The 16,324-nt window shown below is 39.1% G+C and overlaps 1 protein-coding gene across 6 annotated transcripts in view; it reads left to right on the forward strand.

The window, feature by feature from the left end:
* The window catches only part of ENOX1 (ecto-NOX disulfide-thiol exchanger 1), a 361,330-nt gene extending 345,975 nt beyond the window's left edge, over window positions 1-15,355 (forward strand). For all 6 annotated transcript variants that reach the window (XM_084530082.1, XM_084530077.1, XM_084530081.1 and 3 more), the window contains 3 exons: window positions 8,949-9,051; window positions 11,180-11,265; window positions 14,388-15,355. In XM_084530082.1, the coding sequence (XP_084386208.1) occupies window positions 8,949-9,051; window positions 11,180-11,265; window positions 14,388-14,519 (321 nt within the window). In that variant the 3' untranslated portion in view covers window positions 14,520-15,355. The remainder of the gene's footprint in view (window positions 1-8,948; window positions 9,052-11,179; window positions 11,266-14,387) is intronic.
* The last annotated feature ends 969 nt before the right edge of the window (window positions 15,356-16,324 follow it).

Genomic DNA, 16,324 nt, shown 5'->3' on the forward strand with positions numbered 1-16,324 from the left:
AGTGTCAGAGTGGCGTTGTAATTTGGCTTTTTATTAGAGTGTATACCCATCATCAGAGGGAGGAGAAAAGAGGACTCAGTGAGACAATGTCAAAGAGACACATTGATAAAAAACATTTGGCCACCCACTCAGCAAACCACAAAAGTTTTTTGACTTCATATTTCATATGAGCTCCACAAGGAGACAGTTATTCAATCCCTGGAGCCACCTGACATTTTAATAATATCTGATCATTAAGTACCGCCTTTCATCCAAAGTATTTTCCCCAAGTATTTATAGAGGAGTCACCCCATCATTTCTAGTGAGGAATAACATTCAGCCTTATACATATGCAGCTGTGTACTTAACCCACACTGCACTCAAGGCAGGTTGGCTTATTATCACAGCACCCAAGACCCCAACAGCCACCCTAAGGACAACAAGACACCTGCTTCAACCACAATCCTCCTGCTGTGGTCCTGAGGTTGCACACCCCATTCACACTCCTTCCAGCCTGATGAAGTCCTTCAGAGAATGGACAGTAAAAAGCTACTGAGCTGAGAAAGGAAGTTCAATATCCTAAGGAGACACTCTTCCTGGAGACACATCTTCCCAATCAGGACTCAATCCAGGGAAACAAGAGCTTTAAAATATTTGTTTCAAGTACTTCACATAGATTTACATATGGACATTTCTGTGAATATGGGGGCTGCCCTGAGTTTTCACATAACTAAAATTAAAGTTTTAAAGTCCAGAAACTTGCTGAAAACACACGCACTCTCATAAAATATGTATATAATTTTTTTTTGTTTTCCCCAAATTATTTATTTTTATTTTAGCAAAGACATTTTCAAAACAATTCTACACATCCCAGAAGTGAATTGCCTTTTTATTTTCCTTTCTAGATTATTTTTAATAAGTTCATCAATCTAGAGGTGATTGCTGGAATTACATTTGTGTTAAAGAACTATTGCAAGGGCTTTGACAAGTTCTCAGGCTCAAGTAAACATGAAGTCTCCCCTCCTACAATGATTTCAGTATTGCTGGTGGGTAGGCAATGTTTTCATTCAGGCAGCCATTGGTCTGCTGCAATTCCCTATCATAAAATGTGCAAAATGACAATTACCTTTCCCTTGCAAAACAACCACCTTCAGATCACATAAAACATCTGTGTTAAGTCATCAGGAACCTACACATAAATCCAGCTTTAGAAAATGAAGCAACCTGATCATACTTTTAGAAATAAGCATGAAGTAACTTTCATATTAGTCATCCGTATTTTGCATATGTACATTCTCATAAAATAGATGTGCTCAAATACAAGGAGAACAATATAAAGAGATAGTTTCAGTGAGAAAAGCATTTTCACATTATCGCTAGTTGCCTAAACTCAGCAGGTGAAAGTTATAATAGTAAAAGCTTTGTAATGAAAAAGTTAAAAGCATCTCTCTGGCAAATGGGTCGGAAAAATAGGATGTCAAGAGCACCATAATACAATTAATCTTCACTCCTGAAAACATTTCTATCATGTAGGATAAATCAGACAAACTAATCTTAGATGCATAAGGCTGTGTCTGAAGTGCTTCGTTTGCAAGGCCTTATGTTTGCTGTTCTACTTTTTCTTCATTGTTGTTCTTTATAATTGTAATTCCAGATAATTTTTCAAACCAGTCATCAATGATTTATTTATTACTACCAGTATACTCTTAAATTTTCTGTCATGGTATGATTTTCTATATTAGTGTACTTTAAAAGTACATTTCTACATTACTGTACTTTAAGAGTAATTACAATTTGCTGTGGCTGACAAACTCGGCACTGGTTTCCTGCATAGCACAAGATAAGTTATAAAGTTGAGGCTTGATCTGAGTGAAAAGGTGACATCTGGTCTCTATCATTTCTAATGATAAACCAGTCACAAGCATAAACTGTTACAATATTTACCAGCAGCATAGCATATGGCAAATACATACTTCTGCATCACTGGTTAGATAGTAGTATGATAAGGATCCTTTGAGAGTCTCAGGGGGGGTGGAAAAAGAAAAGAAAAACAAGAACTTGCCAGCTTGGAGTGGTGGTCTTTGAACTGGAGGTGACTAGGGAGGGTGGAGACAGCTTGCAGATCAGTGAGGAAACAGGCTGGTGAGAAAATGGATCGGGATAGCGAGAGAAAGAGAGCCCTTGGTAAGGATAAAGCAGAGCAGATGGAGACCCATCTCAGGTGCCCATAGACAAATGTACCCGGGAAACAAACAGGATATGGAGCAATGTGTGCTGGTATAGGGCTGTGACATTGCAGGGATAACTGAGCCTTTTGGGACAGTGGGTGGGTGCACAGGCTCTTTTGGGAGGTGAAATCACAGAATCACAGAATCACAGAATTTCTAAATGAGGCAAACTTTTACCTGCTCCTTACATGAAGTTTGAATGTATGGAGCTCATCAGTGGAACAGGCAGTGAAAGCTGGCAGGTCCAGGTCAGAGGAAGCTACCATTACCACATTCCCTGGGAAAAGGATGGATCAAAAAATCTTGGGAGCCTTTTTTTTTTTTTTTTTTTTTTTTTTTTTTCTGGGCAAATGAGGGAGAAGGTAATTAAGAGTTGACAATACAGATTTACCAAGCGTAATCATGCTTGACCAACATGATTGCCTCTGATGAAATTACTAACTCCTTGCCTGAGGGGAAAGCAATGGATTGCAGGGGTTTTAAGAAGGTATCCAACAGCAACTTTCTACCCAGTATGGAATATTACACACTGTCTGGGTGGACTTCTAGATGAATGAAAAACTGGCTGAAAAAAAGTTCAGAAACTGAAAAAAGATAGGCTCAGACCTGTCTGAGCCTATCTATACCTTCTCTGTAGGTATACAGAGAAACCTTCATACCTAGGACAGTTCAGCAGTGAAATAGGCTGCCTAGGAAGGTTATACAATCTCCATCCATCTTGGGAGGTTTTCAAGGCTAGTATGGTTAAATTCCTGAGCAACATGCTCTAAGCCTATGGCTGACCTTGCCTTGAGCAGCAGGTTGGGCTAGAGACCTGCCAAAGTCACCTGAGTGATTTTGTGAGTCTGTGATCATCTGAGTCATGATTGCTGACTGTGATTGTACTCCTACATTTCTGCATTTGCAAGAAAATTAAATTTAAATAGGTTCTTTCAGTGTGGTTTAGCTCAAGGTGAGCTGGATAATTTCGTATTCACCATGGATAGGAACATTCACAACACAGTAGCCCATTCTCAACTGACAAGCATGTTAAGCTGCCAGAAGTTGTCCTGCACCCCAACCTTGTGGTTACCCATAAATTTAAGGTGCATGGCTTGATGTGCATTAAAACTACTGCAATCTTCCATTCGCTTGATTGGGAATCAAATTAGGCTCCACTCAGGTTAAAGCAGCAAGATAAAATTTTCAGACATGGATCTGAAATACATTTAACAAAATTTGAAAAAGAAACAGCAAAGCAATCACAACTGTTCCACCCTTTAAGAGATCCCCAGGTAAATGAAAGTAAATGAAAATCACATGCTCTTTGTGTCGTAAGCCAGTTTCTACTCCTCTTTGCAGTGGGATCATCAAACCTCATGTCCATCAATAAGCAGGATTTAGGCAAATAGTTCTGAAATCTAAGCTTGAGTTCTGTGTACTCAGAACAAGTACACATATACCTTTCAAGAGCTTAAGGATTGTAGATTTGGTATCATGTGTGTATGGGTTTTTCTTCCATCAAAACCCATAAAATTGCATTTCATTTTCAAGTTTACAACATCTCTCTGGCCTGCTGTTAATAGTCTGCAAGATTTTTGCTTATATAGCTGATAAATAGCTTTTTCTCCTCCTACTCATTTTCTCTCAGAAATCCCCTGGCTGATAAGAAAGTGTGGTGTATCCCATACATCTGACAACATTCACTGTGTGCCTGTTCTGTCCGACATCTATTATTTCCTTCTCCCGCCTCTGTTCTAAATACAAGTTGCTTTGTATGAACATCAACATGACCTGCAAACTCTTCCAGACTTTTTCAAGATGTCCTTCAGAAAGCATAATGTTATTTTTACCCCCTCACCACAAAATTCTGTAAAATCTCATATACCACAGCAAAGGGAATGAGTTCTGTTAAGAAAACTGCAGTCATCATTCCCCCTAGGTTTAACAGTAATTATAAAACTTTTGGATTACCCAGATAGTTGAGGCAGTATCTCAGCTCTCTGGATATTTGTCATTTGCAACCTGATCACATGGCAGTTGTCTTCAATGTCACATTCATTCAGTTCTGTTCACACAGAGTCCTGAACAACAGGTGAAGTAGAAGTAGCTTTCAGGTTCGATGGCTGCTATTCAAACTCTGCTCAGCCCTTGGTCAGTTTTTATGGGGAATGGCAAGTCCACGCTCCCTCCATTTTTAGGATGTTTAGCAGATGTTTTCAGAATCACACACTTTTAAGCTAAAGAGAACGATTTTTGGTAAAGAAGGAAACCCTAGGCAAGAGTGGACATTCTGTATTCTGTTTGCCCTTTTGCACTGGTACAAGACTGGGTTATAGAAGATGTGTGAAGTCTGGTATGAGAATATTGTTTGTGATACCATACATTCCCCTAGTGGGGAAAAAGAAACCGATGAAGGACTGAAAGACTTGTTTCATCCAGATGAAATATCTGGGGCTTCCTAACCTGCTAGTCCCCTGGACTGCAGAGCTAGCCTCTCATTCTCACAGTACCTGCTGCTGTCCTCTGCAGAGACCCATCTCTTCTACTCCTCAGGACTTCTGTGTCTCTGTCTGGCAATGCAGCTGCATCAGGAATCTCTCTCTCGTTTGCTGTATCAACTTCATGTGACCCAGCTGCTCTGTGGTGGCCTTTGGTGAACAATGAGATCAGACACCTCCTGGAGTACTCCACTTGGCCATTCCTCTGTAATTACTTCCAAAAGAAGCCAGGGTACACGAGAGGATGATGCAAACTCAACATCTGTCCCACCTTATGGCCAGGACACATCTAAGGTAGACATCCATGTTCCATGACTGCCCTGCACAACTTCTCCATGGTGCAAGCACAGACATCAGCTCCTTGTCAGTGGTTGTGCCAGAGGTCTGCCTGTGGAAATGAGTAGTCCATGTGAGAAAAGTATAATTATGCCATCCTCAGCAAGTTCTTCTGAAAGTTTGCCAGAAAGACTCCCTCTCTGTCTTTCCCTCCCTGGTTCAAAGGCAGGGAACCCCGAATCAAAACGCTGACCCCGAGGGGTGTCTGCAAGATCAAAGGATGTGTGGGGTTCCCGAGGGGAATTCATGGCCTTTCATCATCTGCTGAAGGATGAAAGTGTCATTTGTAGGGAAAAGCTCCGAGCTGGCAGTAGCAAGAGCATCACACAGAATGATTGCATTCATGCTGAGCAGCTACGGAGCTGTCATCATCAAGTCATGCCTCCATGTTCTACAATACCTGACATAATTTGTGAATAATGAATAGGACCAGGTCTCTAATGGTCTCCAGGTGTGATTTAACCTGGATTAAGCCTTTCACATACTGTATTTAGTTCCTGCAAGGTCATTTCACTTCTAATAAGTATTGTTTTTGCACATGCTCAGCTGTGTTCTCCTTTAATGCAGTAACTGACAGATGGTAGCAAAATATCCCCTTTATAATGAAACCTGCTGAAGGAGACTGCTTAGGGCCTCAGAAAATATCATTTGCCAAATAAAGGATGGTCTGCAGGAAAGAAAGGAAATACTATAATGTAGTATATGTAGAATAATTTTCCTCAGGCATCTGCTGATCAGTAGCTTTTTCTCATGTCAGAGAGGTGACCTAGCTGTTTGTTCCCAGTTAGTTATTGCCTCATTCACCTTTGTACTCTTTAAACTCTTGTTTCTTGTGTTGGCATAAGTAGAGCCTCTAAAAATGTACAAATTAACTGTGTGAGGATAAGTTGTAGAGGCTTCTTGGGTACCAGATTTGTACCTCCAGTGTGTTGTCTGATACTTAAAGGTTTTCATTTGTACTATAATTAGCCTCGTTTCTGGGTAAACTACACACCATTTTTTTTAGACACAACTATGCCAATTTCTCTTAAGTTGCAATTAATTCCTAGCAGTATTACTATTGCATCTTTTGTCCGGCCATGCTCACCCTGGATTTTCTCATGGCCTGTGAAAGCTTATCTTGGCAGCTGAATACCTCAGAGTTGCTTAATTTATCATATTTCTCTGAGGCAGGCAGTTTTGGATAGTAGAAGCCTACCCTTTCCAAACCTTCAGGAACCTGCAACCTTTTTCTAATGTCAGTCTTTTGCTGAGTAGCTATCTTTGCCATTCTCAGTTTCCTCAGGCTCCCACATAGCCAATTTTTTACTCTTTTATCCTCCATACCAACATACAGTTAAGAAACACTTGATGTGACTTCCTTTTGCATCCATTTACCCTGTCCTATAAATCATACAAAATGTTCTGCACAGGCTCAAATCTAGAGATTAAATGGGAATCCATCTGTTCATTGCTCCCAATGGGAATATAGTTTCTTTCTCTGCCTCGCTGCTTGACAAAACTTCTAATCCCATCTGAAACTACTAGTGTGTTGTGTTTGGGGCCTGTTGTATCAAATACACATCTCTCTGCTCTCTCATTCCCCTCTCAGGAATTGTTATTTTTAGACTGCTTTTCTGTCTCTGATGGAGTCAGAAGTTACATCTTAACCTATACAAGCTCTGGTGGCATATGTTGTTCTGCTCTTTTGCTGCAGTATCAGGAAATCTGCCATCCAGCTCGGCTCTTCTGATCCGTAACCCCCTTGTCATTGCTGCCCTTATGGAGAAATGCATATGAACACTTCCCTTATTTCTGCTTCTTGCCTGGGTTTTCTTTCACTGTTCTCGGATGTCATGGCTGGCAGCAGATGAGTATTTGCATTAGCCTTTGCCTGTGGCTGGAGGGGAATCAACAGCGCTGGACAACATAGGGCATATTCCTGCTGTTATAATGTGCCCTGTGCATTGCAGCACTACAGGAGCATTGGTGTCAAGGTGATGTAGCTGTCAGAGCACTCAAGCGCACCATTATTTTAAGAAAGTATCACTGCAACTCTTGAACTGCTGACTCTCCAACCTGTAGGTGTCTAAATCTGTACCACAAGATTCCCTTTGCAGTCAATGAGGAAAATAAAATAGACATCTCTAAGGTCCAATTTAGCTCAACATAAAGTATATAACCAAAATATATGACTAAAGAGTTTCATTTCTATTGACTAGAAAGGCAGCGCAAGTGCACTACCTCACATGCACACAACTATACATAGATACCTGGCCAGGAGACTTGCCTGAGTTGGCTGCTACAGCTGCAGAAAACCAAAGGTCCCTCAATGCATCCCACACCTCTGTCACTGTGGGCTGAGGTGGACCAGAGTTGCTTGTCACTGGGGGCTAAGGATACACATTCAGTCACTGAGATGTTCACACAGTTCCTTAGCTGGCACATGGCAGCATATTCCACTTCACAGCTTGAGGAACATTTGAACCCATGATGCATCTGAGCCATCAGGCACTGCGTATCGGGCAGCTGCTCCTTGGTGCCAGCCATGAAGAGCACAGAATACATCATGGCTTCTTTTGTATGCATACATGTTTGGGGATTTTTTGAGAATGAGGAAGTGCCTGACTCTTTTTACCCATTTCACAGATTGCAGAGCCTTTACTCATCTAGAGAAAGGCATACTTGACACTATTTATTTATTTATTTGTTTGTGTGTTTGTTTATTTATTTTAACTGTGGATTATGCACACCTCCAGAAATGCCCTGATGCCACCCTTTTATTGGCAAAAATGCTATCCAAGAATTTTGGAGCAAGGCACCACTAAAATGCCTGTTTTAGATGGGCCACATCACTACACCAAATAGCTGAAATTTGATTACATTTAAGGCTGCCCAGTCCTGTGGCACCTCCAGCTGCTAGCAGCACCCCTTGACTCCCTCAACCAGAACAAGAGCACTGTTCCTGAACAGTCCCACCTCAGACCACCGTGTCTGCAGCCCAAGTTCTCGGCTTCTGTGGTTTTGCAAAGAACTGCTGAGCATTTCACAGAGCAGATGCAGGAGTGTGAGTCACCACCTCACCAAGGAACAAGCTACTGCATATCAGTCACTCCATGGAAACAACCCATGTATATGCTTGAATACTGCACAAGGCACTTTGAGGCCACTTACATGCCTCTGAAGTAGAGATAATTTGTTTACTTCACATATGCCCAGGAGAAGAGCAATCTGTGTCACACTACTGCCTGTGTACTTCTGATGGAGCATCTCACATGTGATAGCTTGGCTGAGATTTGGCTGGTTCAGGCCACCTGACTGCAGAAAATGGAGCTCAAAACAGGAGCCTTAACCAGTTTGCCCTTAAGGCTGGCTCTCTTTCAGTCCTCAAAACAAGGTGGTTGCATAGGAACGGTTCCTGAAATGTGCTGACCCCCAAAATGTGCCTGGGAATTGTCTGGGACAGTGGCCAACACCATGCCAGGCATTGGCTGGAGAGTATAGCAGGGTAGATGCTTGTGCTCTAGTAGCTAGAAACATTGCTAGTGACTGCTGAATTTACTCTTATAGCTATAGTTGAATGTTTCCAGCCATGTTCCCTAGAGGCGGTCATTGTTTACAGCTTTAATAGCTAGAAAATGTGAATTTTCTGACCATCTCCACGCTTTATGGCACATCTTTCAAGCTGTTCTAATGAAGAAGCACTAGCAACCAAGTTATTACTTACTCCATAAGCAAAATTTGTCTTCTGGGCAGCTCTTGGTGTAAAGGTACTTCAAAAAGTGTCTTAATATTCTGCAAACAAATCAATTATTTATAATTGTGTTGTCTTTAGATGTGAATTAAAGTAATGATCTTTCTTATAGAGTTGAAAAGAAAGCAGACAGATTTAATTGAAGTAAATGAAATCTACATGACCACCTGTTTTGTTTTTTAAACTTTATAGGAAATCAATGTATTGACAGTAGCATTGGTCAACCAAGACAGAGAAAAAAATTCGGAGAAACGAAGTCCAGGTCTAAAATCAGAGAAAGAGGCACTATTAATAGGTAAGATAACCCAAAATAAGTTTTTTTGAGAACAAACTGCCTTTTAATATTTTTTTTTTTGATTGCATATGCATTTGCATGCACCTTTGCATTAAAAAATAATTAAAAAAAAAAAAAAAAGATTCTTGTCTTTCATCTGGATTCAGATTGGCTTTTAGTAAGAGAAATCCTAGAATACAAGTGAACTTTTGCTTTCTGAAAAAATCTGCAGTTTAATAAAAGAGTGGTCTGCATTTAGAATTGTAACATGGGTGTATGAAGATTTCCTTTACATCTAAATTTAGCAGGTTAGAACTGTATAACTCATAAACAGTTTATTAGACAAAATGCTGAAGGAGAAGGGGATGGAAAAAAATATTAGCAAACCACCAGGCAAAAATATGTGTATTTGATGTATTAAGCAAGCCAGATTTATGCTTTTGACATTAGGTGAGGGAATTAGCCATATGAATATTTATAAAGAATACCACAAGGACTGTTGTATCCTTCACCTAGAATAAAATCATAGAAATAAACTATTTAAAAATACCTAAAAACTAAAACTCAGAGGCAGTGGTCCAGGTAACTAGTACCTAGCATTTAGGGGCATAAAAATGTTAGTGGTGCCCATGCTGCCCTTGGAGAGTATATGGAGGAAAAGACTATAAAAGAAAAACAAAATTACTAAAAAAGTTGTGATGGAACTCCACTCAGTAACTACAAAAGGTTTTCTGGTGATGTTTTCTTTACTTTGCATGGAAGAGCTAGCTTCCTGCAATTATAAAGTCTTGGGCACACATCTTACCAACGCAATACAACTGGTAAAACATTTTTTTAATACAACAGAATTTCCAGTCAACCCAACCAAATGTGTGGGTCTTGATTTTTGCTTCAAGAACTCTTGTGTGTGTGCTTATGGTCACACATAATACAAGGAAGACAACTGCTACGAGGACATTGCATACAACTTAAATACATGTCCTTCCTTTTGCAGGATCAGAACTCTGTAAATGCTATTGGAAAAACGAGGGAGGGGAAAAGGTGCTCTTTGCAAATTCAGTCTAAAATGAGTTAAATTGTACTTATCATTTTCAACCATGGCCAGTATTTGGGGAAAACTGAAATCCAAGATTATCCTAATTCATTCAGCATCAAGAAAGCAGTATGGCCTGCAGTACACAAGATACAGTGACCCATTTTTGTCAATTGTAAGCATTTTTAATCCTGGTGTTTATGCTTTAAATATAAGGAACTTCCCCTAGGGTGGTTCAGCTAAGAAACCCATCCAAACAGAGCTGAAAATATTTGCTCTGATTCTTACAGTTCAACCCTCCCCAAACAGTAAGTAACACACATGACATTCTGTATTTTCACTGTTTGTTTAGAAGAGGAGAAATTGGATAGTGCTTTTAATAGCAATTCTGATGCCCCAAATCTTGTTTTCTCCAGTCATCATTGCGCTGTCACTTGATTTTCAGTGCAGAAAAAAATCACTAGACTTAGATCCTGACTCCTCCTAAACCACTTTTATTCCTATACCTTTTACAGTGATCCTGTAAACAACAATAAAGACAGACAGAACTGGCTTTCTTTTAAGAGAAAATAAATGAGTAAATATGTCAAAAAGGATTTGTGTTTTCTTCAGCAGTAGTTAGGGGTAATATGGATTAAACACTTTTCATAACCAGCATCAGTGTAATTACTAGAAAAAATTTGAGGGAGTGTGGTTTGTGACACAATTATATGAAACGTTTTCACAACAGAGCACCCAGTGAAGGGGAAAAAAGCAATAATTTTACCATTACAATATCCACAATTTTATATTGGTAAATCAAGCATAAAATTGGTGGTTGAAATGCTTCCAGCAAGTCTTTGTTTAGAAATTCCTTTATTCATCAGTATATTATCTTGGTCACTTACTTGCTAACTGCTGTCATTCCTGAAGATGAGCTATTGTGTTTACCATGTTATTATGACTGTATTAAAAATGTGCCATTTTCTTATGTTTATTGGGTTGTGCAAGAAAAATAGGAATCATAATTCATACTGAAAAACCTGCAAGAACAGACTATTCAGAATTATTTTGCTTATTTTAATGATATACTGTCTAAAGTAATTTCAATATTGTGTGCGTTTGTTTTTAATACAGGTATCATATCCACATTTCTTCATGTCCACCCTTTTGGAGCCAATATAGAATATCTTTGGTCTTATATGCAGCAGTTGGACTCTAGGGTAAAAAAATTTAATCAAAATCTGTTTTCTCTATTGAAATACTGTATTATTCTTTACTGCAGGTTAAACTCTTCGTGTATTTCCATTAGAAAGATAATGGGATATGGGGCTTGGGGGTTTGCGGTCTTTATTCATTTGCAAATTACAATACACCTACTTCTGTTGAGGTCCTATGCCTTGCTCTGGTTAGCTATTCTTTGTGGAAAAGAAGAGCAGAGCTTTAAATGACAAAGACTAGCAGCTGATTTCATGATACTGATCCTGAAATACAGCTGAAGAGAAAGAAAACAGAACAAGAGGCAGATGTAGCTGTGGCCATTAAACCGTACAGAATTTTAGGAGATAATTCCCTATTCTTCTAAAAGTTGTTAGTCTAGGGTCACATTGAACATAAACTTTTATGAACACGTAAGTGGACTGTGAAACATACATATCCTTTGACTCAACATAGAAGTAAAAGAGCCTCAAAAAGGAATTTTCTGGCCCTGTTGCTAAATTCAGAAAGCTGTGGCCAACACAAATGTGATGGCACCATACTATAGCATGAAAAAGTGTTTCTTAACGCATCAGTTTCTACAGTCCATAGCCAATACACACCCATAAAATAAGACACTGACTTTTAAGCAAATACTGTAGGATGAGATGAATCAAGCCCTGTACGTGTTTATTTCTTTCTGCTGAATGGTAAGCAAGTCAAGGGTGAGAAGCTCAGCTTTAAAATAGCCAGCTTTGATCAGGTTAATGCTACTCTCAGATCCAAACAAGGGCTCTGCAAGACACTAGACTGCATGAGATACTTGGTAGATGCAGGGGTCATCCCCAGATTAGCCGCAGCTCTGATCCAGATCTGCCAATATCTCTTCTGAACATGGGGGTTATGCTGCTTGCCCAGACCTTCTTGCAACATGGAGTCAGGAGGCGGCCATGAGGTGCACCTGGGCTCAGAATATGAGCAGCACTCCTTGTGTGGTGCTTGTTAGAGATGACCCCATTGATCCTGGTAATGTTCTGTTCCTGACCACTTCCTCCAGCAATGTGACCCACAACCAGTATCACCTTCCAACTGATCTGATGGGCTGCTTCATGCCTCTGGAGGATCCTTCTGTTTCTATGAAGCAGAGGAGATCCTCTATAAGCAGAAGAGATTCTGAGCTAGAAGCCCACTGGAAATAAGTGAGTTTGCCTAGAGAAGTGAGGAAGGATGATGAAGTTTGTCTGCATTACCTTCAGGCCATGACAGCTCAGATCTGGTAGTGCTTTGAAATCCATTGTTAGCCATAAAAACAAAGGAGTAGTGGAAAAGGATGGTAGTAAAAGGTGAGGACTTACTGCATTTCAAATTTTAAAAAATCTGATTTTACCAAGCCCTGATATAACCAGAGCTTCACAGCTGTATTTGCAGCCCTTCCTCTTCTGCCACAGTTCCTGCAGCACCCAGTCTGCCCAAGTTCTTCAGTCATTCAAATCACTCCTTAGCACATTGTATTTGGCTAAGTTTTAACAGCTTTTCCCCCTCGCTGACCACTCCAGCTCCCTCTGTCTCAACTAACAACAATGAACTGGAACACCAGTTCCTTGGGCTCCAGCACCACTGCTCATTGCTTCTGCCTGCAGAGCCCTTCAGCTGCCTCCCCCTTTGCTGCTGCAGCCCCTCCTTCTGTGTGTTTGTGGGCTCTTTTTTTTTTTTTGTGAATTTCTAGTCATGTGAGTAGCCTGTTGGCTTCTGCAAGGCTGCCAGGATCAGGTAGCCTTTAACTTGCAATGGATGAGGCATTGTCTTAGTCCCTCCAAGGCACCAAAGTGCCAGCCCCTGCAGCTACCACTCGACCTCCCTGCTGCATAATGAACACAAGCTTCAGAATTTGACCTCACTGGTTTATTTTGGAAGTAACTGCTTGTAGCAACAAATTACTTTTTAATAGCACAATCCTGAGATGTAATCTCAGAGATTAATTTCAATTACTTTCCATGGTTAGCCTGTCATTCCTCACCTGAACAGGAATGATAAGGTCAGCATACCCATGTGGGCTGAGGGCTCAGTATAGAGCTCAGACACATTACCCAAAGGTAACCAGCTATCCATTACTGCCATAAGAGTACGTAAAAGATGGACCTGATTACTTTGGGGCCGTAGACTGACTGCCTCCAACACAGATTTTTCAGCACCACCTTAACAAATCATTTAATCTTTCTGTCTCGCTAAGCTCTTCAGGAAAAATAAAAGGTGATAGATATTTTCTCACTTCCTTTGGGTGTAATAAGGTGTAATTAGTGTGTTCTGTGTTTATACACTGCTTTGAAAATGAAACTTTCCATCATGGGAGTGTCCTACAAATGTGAATAAGCAGAAATATCATCATTGCTAGAGAAGTCTATTAAACCATGGAGATACCTGTAGACAACAGGCAGAACCAATACATTTCTTCACTTTTCCTTGCATGACCATCACTTTCCAAAAAAAAAAGTAGCTACAAAATAGAAAGTTTCATTTTCCATGGCCACTCATTTCTTGACTTCTCTACTGAATGTATGAGAAAGGTTGCTTTTGTGGAAGTATTTTCTGCAGTGGGAACATTTTTCCCATTAGGATTGTGACCAGTTATTAGGGTTTCAAGACCGTAGAAATATCCTGAGCCATGCTGAGTCAGGAACTTCACTACTCATTTATCTGGGACTGCTGAACTGGGCCAGACTGGGAGAGAATGGCTCCAGAGATCCAGAGATGGTCAACTCTAAGTAAAAACAAAACAAAACAAAACAAAACAAACAAACAAAAGTGAGCAGATTAAAAATAATGTCTCTGTTTTAGTTTTTTGTTGCAAGAGAAAACTGATGGAGTTGAGTGAAGAAGGAAGAGTTTTCACATGCCTTGGATTTTTATTTTATTTTATTTTATTTTATTTTATTTTATTTTATTTTATTTTATTTTATTTTATTTTATTTTATTTTGTTTTGTTTTATTTTGTTTTGTTTTATTTTATTTTATTTTATTTTATTTTATTTTATTTTATTTTATTTTATTTTATTTTATTATTTTATTTTATTTTATTTTTAGCTTATTTCCTCTTTCCAGTCCAAAGGGCAGTTTTCTCACTTTAATTTTACCTTTCTGTCTTTCCCAGATCTCTGCAAATGAGATAGAAATGCTTTTAATGAGACTGCCACGCATGTTTAAACAAGAATTCACTGGTGTAGGAGCAACACTGGAAAAGAGGTGGAAGTTTTGTGCCTTTGAAGGAATTAAAACTATCTGACTGTGACTAGTAATGAAGCTATGCAGAAGAAGAATTCCTAGAGCATGGCAGGGTTATAAAGTATTAAAGTAAGAAATTTGGTTTTTGGCACATAGTAGTATGTTTTCAAAGTTATCCAAGCCTAATTTTAGTTACATTTGTGACGTTCTCTTGTGAGTGGAAATTGTAGTTGTGCACCAGTTCCTAAAATAAAATTAAAAAATTAAAAAAAAAAAAAAAGACTTTCAAAATGTGACAGATCTGTTTCCTATGAAAACTGAAGAAAGATACCACAGTCATAATGATTTCAAAATACTACATGTCCTACATCTAAGAAAAGCTCATTGAGCAAACAGTTAAAGAGAAAGATTGCCCGGTTGTGGTCGCTAAGCCTCAGCGATGTGTATGTAATATGTAGTAGAACTCATTAAGTTTTGTTATTGAAAGTTCTTTCTGTTTAGTAAGAAAACTGAGTAATTTTACAGTGAGGGAAAGCATACCAAAAGAAAACTTGAAGATGTGTCTGAAGTTATTGTATTTTGTAAATTAAGTTATATGCTGTACCAGGGATTTTTGCCTTATTGAAAGAGGCCTGAAAATGTGATTGGAGTCCTCGAGAATGCTTTATCAAGAATATTATTTTTCTAATGTAACTATTCTCCATTACAAGTTCTTTTAACATGGATTGCATATCAATTTTCATAAACATGTAAATAAGGAGGAAACCAGTGTTACTGTATTGTATTTGGTATGTAACATTCAGGTTTATGCATCAAAATAAATATTCAGTTGCATTACTGTTACAAATTTTATAGCAGATATATTAATTTTTATCAATAAATATGACTTCTACCTTACTGTTTGTACAAGTTTTTCTTTTGATGTTTTTTGAATAATTATCAACCCAGTAAGAGTCTGCTGGCATTTGTCCTTGTTCTAAACTATTAGCCATAGATAACTTGGATAAATTAACTTGGAATAAAAAAAGAGCTTGCAAGATTAGCTATAATTAAAATAGCTAAAGTTATTGCTAGAAGAAACACCAGCATGGAGTTTTGTTTATCTGAACAGATTTCATTTGTTTTTCAGAAGGGCAGCCAGGTTAAAAACAAACCTCATTTTCAGTGTGGTGTTGGGTAGTGGCAATGCATCCAATTAGTTGCTCCTTCTAACTCCCAGCTAAAGCTTCTGGCCTTTGGCCAGGCAAGGAATGGAATAATTTCTGGTGGTGTTCCTAAGTAGGGACATTGACCTGAATCATTATTTACTATTTACTGTCAAACACACAGTACTCCAGCACTCCTATAACAGCCAGTAAAAGCTGAAGTAAGTGTGTGCATAAAACAAGCCAGGTGAGTATGGAAGGAGTGGCTCCTCCCAGAGCCCTACTTTGAAGAACTGCATCAGTACAGCATTTAGCACGGTGCTAAATAAGAAACAGCAACCCTCTCCAAATCACACCTCTGTGTAGGCAGAGGAGCTGGCCACAAGAGAGTCAACCCTATAAACTGGGGCACCAACAGCAGGAAATGTGGCAAATTGCAACAGATGCAGAGAGTATCCAGACACATGTCAGAGTGATGTTTCACTCAGGTTCTTCAATAAACAGCAATTAGTGTCAAATGTAATTAGTCATGAAGGAACTCTCTTACATGGCTGTTAGTGATTACTGCTTTAGGTCCTATTTCTCTTCTGGCATCTACCTGAAATATGGAAATATTATATGAAATGTTAGTTGTGTACAAAAGGGAAAAAGAAAGAGGCTTAGCGGGTCTATTATGGAAGAAAATTATGCTTTCAGCCTTTACACACCAAAAATGTTTTAA

Source organism: Aythya ferina (assembly GCF_964211825.1).
Source record: "Aythya ferina genome assembly, chromosome: 1".
Lineage (NCBI taxonomy): Eukaryota > Metazoa > Chordata > Aves > Anseriformes > Anatidae > Aythya > Aythya ferina.